The sequence below is a fragment of the Dermacentor silvarum genome, chromosome 4 (assembly GCF_013339745.2).
Source record: "Dermacentor silvarum isolate Dsil-2018 chromosome 4, BIME_Dsil_1.4, whole genome shotgun sequence".
Taxonomy (NCBI): domain Eukaryota; kingdom Metazoa; phylum Arthropoda; class Arachnida; order Ixodida; family Ixodidae; genus Dermacentor; species Dermacentor silvarum.
Genome location: NC_051157.2, coordinates 213,636,042 through 213,651,585, shown reverse-complemented (window position 1 = coordinate 213,651,585; position 15,544 = coordinate 213,636,042). Strand labels below are relative to the sequence as shown.

Genomic DNA, 15,544 nt, shown 5'->3' with positions numbered 1-15,544 from the left:
AAAGGAAACATGTCTGCGCAGCGGCACTTCGGCGTTTCCGAAAAAAAGCGTCCGATACTGGCGGACGCAAAAAGGCAAGTTGTCTACGTGCAATGCTCAGCACACTTCGTTTCACGGGCACCGTGCGGTGCACCCTGAACTTGAAGATAAGGTGGCGGATTTCGTCCGCGCGCATCGTGCCAGATCCTTGCCAGTGACTTCGGAACTCATACGCATCAAAGCGATCAAGCTTGCCCGTGAATCAGGCCTAACGCGACAGGAGTTCAAGGGCTCCTCCACCTACTGGGTTCGCCGCTTCATGCGACGCAAAGGATTTGCACTTTGCCGGCGCACATCTATCTGTCAGAAGCTGCCGGAGGCATACGAGGACAAGCTGGTCGAATTCCAGCACTATGTCATCCGTCTCCGGCAGCAGCATGGCTACATGCTTGGACAGATAGGCAACATTGATGAAACGCCGGTGTGGTTCGACATGCCGTCGTCCACCACAGTGTGCGAACATGGCGCGAAGGAAGTGAAACTACTTTCGACGGGGAACGAACATTCGCGCTTCACAGTGATGCTTGCCTGCACTGCTGACGGCAGAAAGCTGCCCCCATTCATAATCTTCAAGAGGAAGACGTTGCAGAAAGAGGCATTCATGCGGGATGTTGTCATTCGTGTGAACGAAAAGGGATATATGGACGAGGTCCTCATGGTCAACTGGATACAGACGGTGTGGAATCGGCGGCCCGGTGCACTCCTGCGATGTCGGAGCATGCTAGTTTTGGATGCGTTTTGCGGGCACTTGACCGCAGGTGTGAAGCAGGTGCTCCACGACGAGAGGACGGAGCTCGCCATCATTCCAGGAGGCATGATCTCAACGCTTCAGCCGCTCGACGTCGTGCTCAATAAGCCCTTTAAAGACCAGGTTCGTGAACTCTATAACCAGTGGATGGCCGCCGACAACCCAATGACCCCAACCGGCCGGCTGCGCAGGCCGCCCCTCGCCACTGTGGCCACATGGGTGTTGCAGGCTTGGCGGTCGCTGCCCGACGATATGGTGGTGAGGGCATTCAAAAAATGCTGCATCAGCAACTCTTTGGACGGCACCGAGGACGACATGTTGTGGGACGCAGCTAGTGACAAGCAGTCGTCTTCAGACGAGAGTGCTGACAGCTCCAACGAATGAGCAGTGACAGTACACGCTGACGGTACCACGAATAAAACGGAAGTTTTGTGCCTAATAATTTGTATGTCGACTTTTTTGCTTCAAGGTAAGGAGGTCGACCTATATTCCACCTCGACCTACATTCCGCATTATACGGTACGTATCTGTGTAGTGTCGGCAGTTGCTGAGGCAGTGTAAGGGCCCGCGAAAACGAAGGGACCACGAGGCATCCGAGTGGCCTGCAAGAACTAAGCAGACGGACTGAGGGTGGTCCAGAAGTAAGGACGACTGGTTACAACAGGAAGTTGATTTCGAAACCTTACACAACAGTCTGCATGGTTGACTAGTTGCCGACTTGTGACGATCTGCCGTTTGACGGCATAATGTAAGAGACACACTTCCAGGCACGTTCACGTGCGATTCGCAGTACAAGTTCAGTATTGCGTGTTCATAGCGGTGCGGCATATATTGGAAATACAGGCTTGTTTGCTTCCACGCCACATTGATTTCTACCTTATCCTAATTAAAAACACGCAGCAAGCACTTTGACCCGCGTTTCGATATCTGCAATGCCTAATCTACGCTGGCTGAAAACGCACTAAAAGTGCCCGAAAAAAATTATTTGTCATGCGCAGGGCGAGAAAACAGCTTTAAATCGCGCAAAATAACCGCAGTTCACGGAGTCATATCTCGTATTTTCCGCCACTGAGTGCCGCCATCTTGGTATCGTTCGAAAGCTCAGTTTCCCTGTTCCGCTTCTCAATTCGTCAGTCGTCACCATCTTGTAACAAACGCACAAACTCAAAAGAAGCGCGGGTCTGCTGGAAGTAGTCACACGGGCTCTCCGATGAAAGTGGGCCTCCGATTGGCTGCCGTGCTGAAAGGCGTCTCCCCATTGGTTGCTGCTGTGGCAGCGGGAAAGATGGCAACTGCAGTTGTCTGCTTCGCAAACCACGCCGCCGTCTTCACTTAAGGGGGCACATGGGTCCTGGAGACAAAAAATTCACTAAACATTTAGCATTCATTTTTATTATTTTTTCTAATCCCCATACCAGGGCGCACCTGCTGGCAAAAAACTAGCACAATATGACATGCCATTGAGGAAGAAAACACTGTATGTGTCCAATTAAATGTTCAGTTTTGCCTATGAAAGTGCTGACATAGCCCATTTTGTGTCATTCGCCATTCCAAAACCATGTATCATAGCCAGGCCATCTCAATCTTGTATGAAAGGGCATGTTCGCTGCTTGCTTTCCTGCCAAAACAAGCCTTCAATGCTGCTTCAGAAGAAAACTACCTGGTTTTGTAGCATAAAATGACATTTTGTCCCATTCTGTAATCTTTTGCATTTTTCTCAAAAAATGATTTTTCCAAGTGTAAAATTTTGGGAGCAGCACTGTGTAACTGTTACTCATTCAATCCTCTTGATTTCTTTTTGCCGGAATGCTAGAGAGTCGGAGAGTGCACAAAAGCTATGATATGGTGTTTTAGGACACTACAACATTTTGAAATATTGTAGGAATCACTAATAAAAGTTCACATTTGCAATGTTGCAACTCCAAAGATTTCATAACTTCAGCTAAAATACAAATATAAACACTAAAATGCACACTTGCACTCTTTGAACATTCAGGAAGATACCTGCTTAATTTTAGCTCTCTTGGTGCAGTAACCTTTTTGCGTCACATCCCAAATTTATAACACATAAAGAATTGGAACATTTTTTTGGACTGACTTGGGAAAAACTAACTGCATATTTGTAATCAGCACACAAGGTTGAATATTACCTGAAAATTTCATGTGTCTAGGTCAATAACAAAAGTATTTTTATCCGGGACCCATGTCCCCCCTTAACAAGCAGAATTCGGATTTCTGAGAGCTCCCAGGTTAGTGATGAATCGTCGCTCGTTGGAGAAGAAATTTTGGACGAAGCACGCCTTCGGAATACGGAAGCGCAAGCCTCTTACGGTGAGAAAAATACAGCGATTAGCGGGAGAAGCGGAGCAGCATCCGACCTTGCTCCGTGTGACTCCAACAGCGAAACCGACAATCGCCCTGTGCCATCGGCACTGATAACGCAGTAGACGGAAGACGTTCAAAGGAGGCTCCCACGCCTCGGCGTACGGCCGCGTGAATCAGTAGCAGAGATCGCATCATTAAAGGCGACGCGGGCCGAAGGTCACCATCGCTGGCAAAGACGGTGTACTCAGTTTCTGGTGCATCGTGCCACACGGACAGGCAGCCTGTGAGCGAGCCCCAACCGTCGATGAGCTACAGTGTGATAACCGAAGATTCACTGGACAAATAGTCGCCCGAACGTCACACCATTCAGACATGCCTCGAGCCGTGTTTCGTGTCAGCGGTGGCGGCAGAAGCACGAGCATGCAGCGTTCGCGACTACCTTTGCGCGGTGTCTGCAACTGAACGGAAGTTCAATTTGATGGACCAGCTGACCAGCCAGCCTATGAAATTTTCAAAGCCCACCAAACGAAGAGGCGAAGGTGCTAGAAGGTGCTTGACAGCAATGATGCCACATATTACAGCTCTGCTGCATTCTAATAAATCTGCACTGTTTGCAATACTCTGCAGCTCGTTTTCTCAATTGTTTTTTTTTTTTTTTTTTTTTTGTCGGTCACCTCGCTCATGGAAAGCATACCACAACAATGGCTGGACCGATGTTGATCCAGTTTCTTTTGCTGTGATCCATAAACTGTGCTATACTTCAAGACAGTCTTGAAATGTACCTTTATCTTTACAATATTTTATTATTTAACAAGAACTACATGGGTCTATGCAGTGAAACACAGTCACATGCATGTCATGTTGAGCAAAAAATTATCAGGGCACTAAAAAAAATCTAACACTGTCTTGATGGAGATTAAATATTTGGGCAAACATACAAAGTATTCCCAGTTCCGTACATCGATGTTTCGTTACTGTGTCAGGCTTTCCACGATCAAGGAACTTGTAAATTTTTGTAAATTCTTATAAAACAAAAACTAATGAAGATATCTTAATGAAATTTTAGATTTGCCTATTTATTGCAATGTACAGTGTGTGTGCCAAATTTCAGCGCTTTCTGCCAAGGAACAAAAAAAGTGATTTTTCATCCCCTCCTCCCCCTGTTTAACTGTGCCTTAATCTTGCCTGTTTTTGCTGCAGCACTCGAAAGTTATATATATATTTTTTTCTATTATACATGGCATTGGTATGTTAACTCCACACAGCACTTAAGTGCTGTTGTGCGTTCTTCTCGTGTGTATTCAAGGAGGCGAAGGTGATGGTTGATAAGGCCACTGCCCTAGACATAAAAGGTAGAGCCTCTTCTGTAACATTGCAGCTATGCCATTCCTTCCATTTATTCAATTTCTCATCCTTCTCAATCCTCCTGGGTGAAGCAACTGACCGACTGGCCAACAATAGCAAATGGTGCGGACAGAAAAGGTAGCTGGCACATATTGGGCCCCGGACTAGGGGCTCCACCCAATAGACACACTTAGAAATATCTGATAAAATTGCTTATCCTCTCTCTTCTCTTCTTACACTAGAGGCACAGACAGAGATAACACTCAGTGAAATGCTCTGTTCTGACCTCATAGAACTGATCTCGAAACCTGTTTGTTCTTGCGCAGTTTGCGGTGGAGCACGACCGGATTGGTGCTGACATCGAAGCCCTGGCTCGCAGCGTGTGCGATGGCACCGAGATGTTTGGGGACCTGCCTCGACCCCGGCTTAACTCGATGCAGAGGCCCCTCTTCTGATTTGTTTCGACTTATTGAATACGTGCTTGTATACGAATAAGAATCTTCGTTCGTTAGATTGCTGTGTTTTTCTTCGTGGTTCTTCGATCGTGTGCGATATCCGCCGGTCCTGGCGACGGCCGTGATGTCGCTTAACCCCATGATAACTAAGTTTACTTGCAGAGAATGCAACACGGTGACTTGTGTATTTGCCACAACTGTAACATAAAATAAAATTATTTTACGTTTGCTCTAATGAACACAGAAGTTTGCACCTACCGCCCTTTTGTTGTCGCTCAAATTCTACTATTGCATTCTGCTTATATTTGGATTGTAACCTAGATTACATGCTTGTTTTTATGTTGAGTGGATATAGTCTCTATGAAAGATGTCCGATCTCTGTTAGCCAAGGTTTATGGATGCTCCTGCAATGTAGTAGACTTTTATTGCCTCCTTCTGCTGACCTCAACCTCATGGGATGAGATGCAAGTACAGTCGAATGCCTACACAACGAAATGACCTGTATAGGCTCCAATAACCTTTCGGAGGCTCCAACCACTTCGTTATAAAGGCGTTCAACTGTAGTACACTTAACCCCAGGTAGTTCAAAGAGTAAGACAGCTGTCCTAATGGAAGGCTGTGAATTCTTTGGCGTCCCTTACTGAATCAAACAATCAAGGAATGCATAAATTCCCTGCAGTGCATGTTCAGACCTCGGGAAGACGGGAAAACTGGTAATTAGTCGTCAACGGCGCATTCACACTGTTCATTCATCAGCGCAATCCCAAATACCAGCATGGTGCCGGACGATAGACGGCGCTGTAATCGCAAAATGGTGGCGGCCTCAATGAAACGGTCTATAGACCAGAATTTCCAGATCCTGTAGGCCATAGAGTTTCCTACAATTACTCGAGGGAACTCTGGCACTGCGATCATTCAGCCACCACATGGATTTGTTTGATCTGCACGCTGGGGGTTTCAGACGTTTTTGTGGCTTCGTTTATTACGCTTTATCTCGGCTGAACTTGGCCTAAATTTCAAAGCAATTTATACTTTTTTTTAATGCAGAGGGTAATAATACTTTGCACGCATGCATAATCGCTACTAATTGCAGTGGTTCCGCTTGTCCATGCTTGTCCAGGTTTCAGTATTGGGCTGCTGTGCTCGAGCGAATCAGATAATTTTAAGAATGTTTATGTATTTATAACGCAGTACTTCCTGCAGTTCCTTAAATATGATTGCTGTGCAAAGTGACACAGCTGTTTAAAGCCATAAGGACGAAATTTACTACCCATTATTGCCACGCCGGCTGAACCAACGTTTATACATACTGTTTCAGTTTCCCAACTCCTCTTCTCAAGCCGGGCCCGACTTGTTTCTAAGGACAGTAAGGGCGCTGCAGCCGAGCTTTGCGTAAAGTCCCTAGATAAAACTTGTTTTGTCTAGGGACCTCTTACGTCACTGTTTTATCTAATGTTTTATCTATTTAAAACTTGTTTTATCTAGGGACATTAGCTTCGCGCCAAGTGTGAGTGGCGCTGCTCTTCTGACGTGCATGCTGGTTGCGGGTGTTTGCGCTGCTTCTTGAGCAGGTAGCCAATTTTAGTTTCTCACTGTGTGTGCTCATTGCGACCCGTCCAAGTTCTGCACTCGCGGAGGCACGAGTACCTGCAATGTTAGTGCGGGTCACCGAGTGTTTATATCGTGCGCACGCTTTGGTTTGTAGGCGCACATCTTTTTTTTCGTCTCCTAAGATAAACCTTACTTCTGGAATGGTATTTGAAAGCGTAAAAAAACACATGAACATGAGAAGACACGAAGACAGACAAGCGCTCGTTTCTTCTCGTGTCCGTGTGTTTTTTTGCGCTTCCAAATATCATTCCATGATCGAGCAACAAACCCACATCGTCACCCTTACTTCTGGTGCCATATTTTACATCATGCTATGGAACTTCACAACCACATGTCAACATGTTTCATGTCTGTTTCCATCAGCAGGTGCAGGAAAGCCTCTACAAACGGCACATAATTCTCCCACCGTCAGATCGGCGATTGTTACTTTAGAATTGGCAAAGAGCCATTTCCTGCACGAAGAAAGGTTTCGGGGAAAGCATGCAAGGTATCTGATGTGCAGTTTCAGGATGGTGACAATAATCAAGTCGCATGTTATAACGTAGCATGCCATAATACTAAGTGGCGAGGTCGTCGAAAGTGACCGCGGTACATAACGTGCACATGCAGTTCCGTGCTTGTTTCCAAACGTTCCAGTCTGCTTTTGCTCCCGCTGAAAAAAATCTAAGGTCGTCAAAACAAAGGGAACTCGTTCATGAGCGAGTGGTAGAATCGCGTTGCGGCCCGTGCAGAAAATATCCGCAAGAGTCGCCCCTTCCTTCGGACGTCCTTCAGCTATGGTCCCTAGAATATTATGCTTCAGCATGAACAGCAGAAAGAAGGAAAATGGTGAAGCTGCCCCCCCCCCCCCCCGCCGAGTGCTGCAGTCTGGCTTGCCTGAAATTAGAGTTCGGCAAAAAATTTTTTTCATTTCATTTTATAACCTTAAAGAGGGGCCCTGAACCCCTCGGGCTTGGTGAAATAACATAGTCCGCGGGTAGCATACGCTCTTGTGAACATCTCAGCCAAGTTCTGCTGTCGTACGTGGGCCGTGGAGCTCGCAAGCGGAGCGCGAAGTCATCTTTTTCTCAAACGCTCTCGTTTCAGAAACCCCATGATCCTTGCTCTTTTCTGTGTGCTTTATTTCGTAATAAAGCACACTTCAATACGCGGCTGCTATTGGTCGCTGTGGTCGGCTACACCGCGGCCGCCGTGAGGTGTTGCCACGAGTCCAGTGGCTAAGTGCACTGTGGCTCTCTGAGGACAGCCGTGTTTGGCTTACGTTTAGCGTGGCGTAGGCACCAAATAAGAAACTTGGAACTGTGCGCCACGGTGAAGTCTCCGCCGTAGCCTTCGCAGTACAAGGCTTTAAAGGAGGAAGGGGAGCACAATGGAGGCTGTGTTTGATTGCGGATAACTCCGTTTCTGCTGAACGCATTTCAGTACTTTTTGCAGCAAAGTGATTCTGCAATAGTCTATTTTCGCTTCAAATGTCCTTCTCCACATAAAAAGTGGTTCAGGGCCCCTTTAAAGATCCCTTTCGGGTATTGCATAGGGGGTGGGTATACAAAAAAAAAACATTACAGAAGGTTGTCCACAATGTTATTTTACAGAACACTTGTTACTTTTTCCATGAAGGCAGATTAGGTGGTGATGGCAGCGATGTGGTCGGGAAGGCTGTTCCTGTTTTTAGCTGTGCGATGAAAAAAAATGGTGAGCAGGCGACAGTGTGTGCACTAAATAAGGCGAGCAACATTTAGTGGATGGCCTGTGTGCAGTGATATGCGTGAGGGTGGTTGAATGTAAGGTGCGTGGCGAAGCGAACTGGTATAAACTTATGGAATAATGATAAATGCGCAACACGGCGACAGTGCACTAGCGTGTCCAAACTGGAATCTACTTTTTATTTATTTATTTACAGAGTACCTACATCGCCATAAAGTTACGTAGGGGGCAACAAAACATAACCAGTAATACAGAAAAGCTTTTGCACAGACATACTCACAAACAGAAGCATCACAAAAGCATTTAGAGAGAGACATACAAGTAATGTGAAACAAACAGGTTTTCAAGATATATAGCAAATACATTTGTTTTACAAGAGTGTTTTACAAGTGTCGCAGCATAGAATAGAATAGTTTGTTATTTGACACATTTACTATATCATTTGATAAAGCATTCCATTGTCTAATTGATTTGGGGAAAAAAGAGTAGTAAAACGTGTTTGTTCTGCAGTTATAGGATGAGATCTTTTTGTTGTTATCACAGCGAGTCGATATGTAATCTGGTTACAGAAGATAGATATAGCGATTGATACCTGTCTCGTTGTTATATATTCGGTGCAATAGCTTGAGCCTTAACTTCTGCCTACGCATATGCAGCAGATCCCATCCTAAAGTGGCCTTCATTTCGGAAACGCTAGAGTACGGGCTGTAATTATCGCAAACAAACCTTACTGCTTGGTTCTGTAGTTTTTCCAGTCTATTAATGAGGTAATCTTGATAGGGATCCCATATTACACAAGCATAATCAAGTATTGTTCTGACATGTAAGAAGTATAAAGTTTTTTTTAACTTCACGTGTTGCCTGTTTGAAAATTTCTTTTTTAATGGTGAAATGCTGATATATATATATGGGTACGATGAGTGAGTGTATCTTATGGCAGGATTCTGTATGGATTCTAATGCATTGGAAACCTTTTTATGTTCTAATTGGAGATCTTTTCCATTTTGTAACACGCATGCACTTTTCACACGAATGAAATACCAGGAAAATGACCGTGCGATCAAAGCGCAGCGGCAGCGTGAAAAGACCAAAACTATAGTTATATATTTGGGGAGAGCCACTTACTGTTTGCTCGTCACGAGTGCTTTATTTTAATAAAGGTGACATATTTTCCATTCTGGGCACTCCTTGTATGCGAATGATAAAGGTGGGATGCATTTTAACAGCGGAGCTGCTTAAGCCGGCCGTAATGTGTGCCGAATGCCACTGCGTTGCCTAGCAACCACCTCGCGGAGCGTCGCGCGCTATGCTCGGGAGAGAGAAGCAGAAAATGGGAGAGAGAGAGACAAATTGTATCAGCACCAACGAGGCAACGCGCAGAGGTGCTGCCGACGCCATCCGCGCCTCTCCGTTTCCCCGCATTAGCGCCGAACGCTCGCGATGTCCGTGACTGCAGCAGGCGCCCCTGGCGGCAATTCGGCCAAGCTTCCAACAGCTGCGCGCTTTTATTCTAGGCACTGTAGCATAGCTTTCGCCCTACTTTCCGTACGTGTGCTCGGACTGCAAGTGCTTCGCGAGGCGTTCCCCGATGGCACGGACCACGAGGAAATGCTTATACACTTCTTATAACTTAGCATCACTTGGCATTACTTCGAATAACTTAGCATCGCTTCGTATAGCCAGGACCAGCTAGGAACCGATTAGCTCCGCTGTGTCTTTAGCCCTGCGCCACTAGTGCAAGCTACCCCGATTTTTTTTTTATTTTTTTTTTACAGCGAAGCTGTATATATCTAGAAGGCGAAGACGACTAACATTTATCGAGGTAAAAGGGAAGGTGTGTAGGAGCTAGATGGGTGGGGCCCCAAGTCCAGGGCTCCACTTGCTCCTGCCGCCAGCAGGACGTGACCCAGAAGCGCTAGTTGCACTTCCGGGTCCGAGCTAGCGACGAGTGTCTCACATTGATCCAGAGAGTTTTCTATTTTCTACCTATCCTGAAAAGAATTTATTTTATCGGGTCTTTGACTACATCCCCACGAGACGTGGTAGAGGGTTGGTGGCGAGTCGCATCACCACGGACAATCGTGCCCATACAAAGTTGGAAAATTTTTGTGCAATCGCAATAAATTTGGATGGAGCCCGTTTGAATTCTATGGAGGACCATCTCGTCTTCCCCTTTAAGAGATTTGTTTGGTGCGCCATATTTTTGCCACGCGCCTCGCTGTTGAGCAAGAATCTCGCGCGGGGTCCACCAAGCAGGGTCACTGTCTTCCTCCTCACGAAGGCCATCCTGTGTCGCGTGAGGTTGTTGTAATCGGGAGGGCGGCTGGTGCTCCGTCCGCTTGGTTCGTACGCTCTCAAGGCTACAGCGTCCGCCCTCTCGTTACCATCCAAACCTGTATATCCCGGGCTCCAGACCAGCCTATAAGTGTTTTAGGAGCGAAGCTGCTTAGGGTGTGGGTCTTTCCCTCCTCTGTAGTATGTAGTAGAAGTAGTAGTAGTAGTCGTCGTCGTAGTAGTAGGTAGCCACGTCTACTTTTATGAAAAAAAAAAAATCCGATAGTTGTGTCCGTAGCGCGGAATCGAACCAGGAACCAGTGGCTAGCGCGCGGCGCTAGCCACTACGCCACGAAGCGCACATGCACATGCACCACGATGACAATAAATACCCAACATCAGGGGCGTAGCCAGGGGGGGGGGGGGGGGGGTTCAAACCCCCCCCCCCCCTCCCCCCGAAATTTTTTCACACTTTTTCTCACAACTACGTTCACACTTGGTCTCGAAGCTGTCGGAAGCGGCGAAATCTTGGAAAAATCCGCCCGCCTAGCCGGCAAAACAGGCAGAAAAACAGGCTGCGAGCCAAATCGGTCTCGGGCCGATTTTTTCGCCATGGCGAAGCGAAAACGCGGCGGAAAGTCGTTCAGCTTCACTGGAAACTACACTAGCATGTAAACAATCTGTCGTAAAATTGAACATGGCACCAAAAGTGTAGGCTGTAATGCTGATCGACGCGATCAAGAACCAGCCCTTGCTCTACGACAAGAGTGGCTATAAAAGATACTGTCAGCAATACTCGCGATAGTATTCAACGTCGCGCGACCGGAGGTGTTTCAACGAAGCCTTGGCTTGACCCAACTTCTCGCGCTTTTGCAAAGCCAGGCGAACCCACCACCGCCGTTTCCGAGGTGTCCGCGTCTTCCGTTTATTCATTGTCCATTTCTAGAAAACAAGTATAGGTAGAAGTATAAAAGCCATTTCTTCTTCCACTTCCACGGCAGACAATAGTTAGGCAGATTCCTCGTTGGCGCTCCATAATTCTCCTCGCAGGTGTACGGTATGTTGCAGAAGTCGCGGGTGCTTTTCTCGTCGCGACGATAGATTGGGAGCGTAGGTCTCACGTAGGACGCGCAGGCTTTGGCGAGCCCCAACACAAGGGCCAGTCCGGGTTTTAGCTGTGGTGTTCCCGCTGCCCCTTTGGTGTCCCGGAGGCGCCGACAATACGAAATTTATTTATTTATTTATTCAGTTACCTCACAGGCTCCCGAAGGAGTATTGCGTGAGGGGAGGGTACAGGAACTTAGCAAAAAGGAAAAAGGAGTACAAAGAAATTATACATTGTTAGCGGGTAAACATGAAAGAACAAATATGTAACAATATAAATAACGCGATAAATGAAACCAAACGACTGTGTGAAGCAGCAAAAAAGGAGTACCAAGAAATTATACAATTGGTAGCAGGTGAAGATGAAAGAACAATGTTAACGCAATACAAAAAAAAAAAAAAACTATACAACTGCGCTATAGGCAATTACTTAGGTGCGCAATAAGGTTACTTGTGATGAATTATGGAAATAATATGCATAAGCGTGCTTTGAAGGAATCAGGGTCAAGAATGTAAACTATTTCGTTTGGTAGGTTATTCCAATGCTGAATGGCACGTGGTAACGCGGATGAATTGAAAGCATTAGTTCGGCCAAAGATACGCTGGAAACTGAGATGATTATGCAGACGCCGAGATGTACGAGATGGACGTGTGAGCGGTAGGGTGGACGGGCGCGTGCTATGGACAATTTTGTGAAACAGACAAAGCAATGGTATGGTTCTTCGCGATGCAAAAGATGAGAGAGATAAAGATGACTTAATGCTAGTCACGCTAGAGTCGCGGTGATAATCTCTGACAATGAAGCGGGCGGCGCGGTTTTGGACTGACTCGAGAGTCGCGATTAGGTAAGCTTGATGAGGTGACCAGATAGGGGCTGCGAATTCCAGTTGTGGCCTTACGAATGTCTGATAGGCGATTTGTCTGGTGATGGCCGGAGCATCGCGCTGGTTACGTTTAAGATAACCGAGCGTACGTGAGGCTTTAGCAGTTACTTTTTCGATGTGCGCAGACCAAGACAGGTTAGGTGTAAGGAGAATGCCGAGGTACTTGTACGAGTTGGTGCGAGTAACGGGGTTCTTATCCAGTGTGTAATCGAAAGCGGAAAATGTCTTTTTGCGGGTGAATGTTATTAGTTTGCATTTATCAGTGTTTAGGGTCATTTGCCAAGAAGAGCACCAGTTATATTAATACGGTCAAGATCTCGTTGAAGAGCCACGTGATCGGAAGGTGAGCAGATTTGACGATAGATCACACAATCATCTGCGAACAAGCGAATGGATGACGTTATTTCGGATGGCAGGTCGTTAATATAGATAAGAAAAAGTAATGGTCCGAGTACGCTTCCTTGTGCTACGCCAGATGTTACATCGCTGATACTGGAAGTATAGTTAGCGACGACGGTGTACTGCTTACGGAATGACAAGAAATTTCTTATCCAAGATACTGTTAGGGAATCGATGTTTAAGCATGAAAGTTTAGCTATGAGACGGCAATGAGCAACGCGATCGAAAGCCTTAGCGAAATCTATGAAAATGGAATCTGTCTGTGGGCCGGCATCCATGTTAAGGAAAATATCTGTAGTCAATTCGATTAGTTGTGTTTCACATGATAGTCCTTTTCTAAAACCATGTTGATGTTTAAAGAAGAACTTATTAGTTTCCAAGTGATTTGCTACGTTTGAAAAAATTATGTGTTCTAATAGCTTACCGGGAACGCTTGTTAGTGATATTGGCCGGTATTGTTAACAGTGCTCTTATCGCCAGACTTAAAAGAAGGTATAACTTTACCGACCTTCCAGTCATACGGAACTTCTCCTGTTGAGAGGGACTGTTGAAACAAGCGAGAAAGGACGGTGCTAGAGGGTACTACTGTATATTTCAAGATTTTTGAGTTTATACCGTCCATGCCGGAAGAAGTTGAAATCTTAAGGTTGTTGATCAGCTCAGCGACGCCAGTGGTTGTTATATTGATAGGGGTCATGTATGGATATTCGAGTTCGATGGGTGTTGGTATTTTCGAAAAGTCTTCCTTTGTAAATACGGTCGTGAAGAAATTGTTAAAGATAGATGCTGAAAGCTCTCGTGCAATCGGCAAGCCAGAACTATCAAGTAGTTGTGAAATGTCGGAATCTTTAGCGGGAGAGATCGTTTTCCAAAATTTCTTGGGGTTGTTTTGAAGCAGTGATTGCAGATCGCAAGATAAATACTTTTGCTTAGCTTGACGCAGGGCATTGCAGTAGGCTGCATCACAAGACTTATGTTTGCTCCAAGATACAGGTGTGTCCACACGTTTGGCAGTCCTGTAGAGACGCTTCTTTTTTATTTTTTAGAGTACGAAGAGCTTTACTGAACCATGGTTTCGATGAGTTTACGCGAAATGAAACCTTTGGTATATGCGCATGTGCTAATTCTATTAACTTATCTTTGTACAGGCACCAATTCTTGTTCACTGTCCGCTCAGAAAAAGTTGCCAAAAAAGACGACGTGAAGATTTCCAGACCATTGTTAATAGCGCTGACGTTTGCTCTTTTGTAATCAAATACTTGTTTAGTTTTCAGCTGACGTGAGCATGAAGGTGTATGAACTCTGAAATGATGAAATGTTATTACAACTTGTAAATAAAAGCTATTAAAGAAATATTATCACGCCTAGGCACCAACCTGTGACTCAGCGCTACCGCGCCCGTGTGAGGAGAATCACGGAACGCCAACGAGGAATTGACCGAAGGTCGCAGATGACACGCGAAGTTGCGTAAAATGATCACTTTTGATGACGGTATGTGGGTCAAAGAATGAACATACCGCTCGAAATAATGCGATAATGAGCGCCACCACGCCGACAAACGTACGCAGACGAGATGGATCTGGACGAAAACGGCAGCGGCGGCCGCGGCGATAGCAAAACAATTGTGAACAACTTGTACAGGCGCGGAAAAAATTTTCCGGCCGCTTTGGCCTTTCCGCCCGCTTGCCGCTTCCCAAGTGTGAACGTAGGCTTCTGCGCGAGAAACGTCTCTTGTTTGCGATTTCGCCCCTACGGAAGGCTGGTAATTACTGTTTTGTTGTTGAATCCCAAACCAGCAATTACGGAAGGCTGGTAGTTGCTGTTTTGTTGTGGAATCCCAAACCAGCAATGTCCACACGAAGGGGTTGATGACAGCAGTGAAATTCCACCGACTCGCAACAGAATGCACGAAATAGAGAGCCGATAAGCATGAATTACTGCTGTGCGCAGTACAGCGTAAGTAAACTCTTGTTGCAGGCGCTGACAGTTCTCGTCGGAGTTCCCGCGTCCTGAGAAATTGATTATGTGCACTATGCACTGAACAAGACCGGAGTTCATTCCTGCATCACTATAGTACACCAATCAGTCGAGATTCTGTGAGGTACAAGGCCGCTTCCTGTTTGCACCGGCGTAAGTGAAGCAGAAATGAGTTGCACGCACTACTTAAAATGCGTACACATGCCATATCTATGCTGTGCGGTGAAATATTCTGTACAATTCTGAATCTGTTGACGTAAAGGCAAATGACGGCTGCACGCTCGCACACAGCGGAAAACACAGCGGCCCATGCACTTGCCGCAGGAAATGCAACCCTTTCATATGAGGGAGCAGGGCGACGAAAGCTTCAAAAAATTGTCGCAGTTTCACCTTAAAGGCGAAGCATCAATTGCGATAGCAAATTTGTAGAGAGCTATACGGAGTAATGATAGTAGCTTTATCAGCTGTATAAACTTGGACATGCAGCAGCACCGGCAACACGCAGAACTGTTGTCGACGCCCTCGGCGTTTTGCCCGCGTTCGCACAAAATGCGTGCGGCGTTGGTGACTGTTGCCGGAGCCTCTGATATAAATAGGCACTTGGTGCCGCAGCTAAACGTCGCCTCCCTTCCCTCCCCTCCCCCCACGGCCTTTCGTGCGTCAGAAGAAGGCGCGTTTGC

The 15,544-nt window shown here is 46.3% G+C and overlaps 1 protein-coding gene across 3 annotated transcripts in view; it reads left to right on the top strand.

Annotated features, from left to right (window-relative positions):
* LOC119450935 (uncharacterized) overlaps nucleotides 1-4,969 on the top strand; it is a 118,331-nt gene extending 113,362 nt beyond the window's left edge. For all 3 annotated transcript variants that reach the window (XR_007466611.1, XM_037714399.2, XM_049666354.1), the window contains one exon: nucleotides 4,783-4,969. Coding sequence is in view for 2 of the 3 variants with exons in the window: in XM_037714399.2 (XP_037570327.1) it covers nucleotides 4,783-4,911 (129 nt within the window). In the remaining variant the exon portion in view is untranslated. The remainder of the gene's footprint in view (nucleotides 1-4,782) is intronic.
* The last annotated feature ends 10,575 nt before the right edge of the window (nucleotides 4,970-15,544 follow it).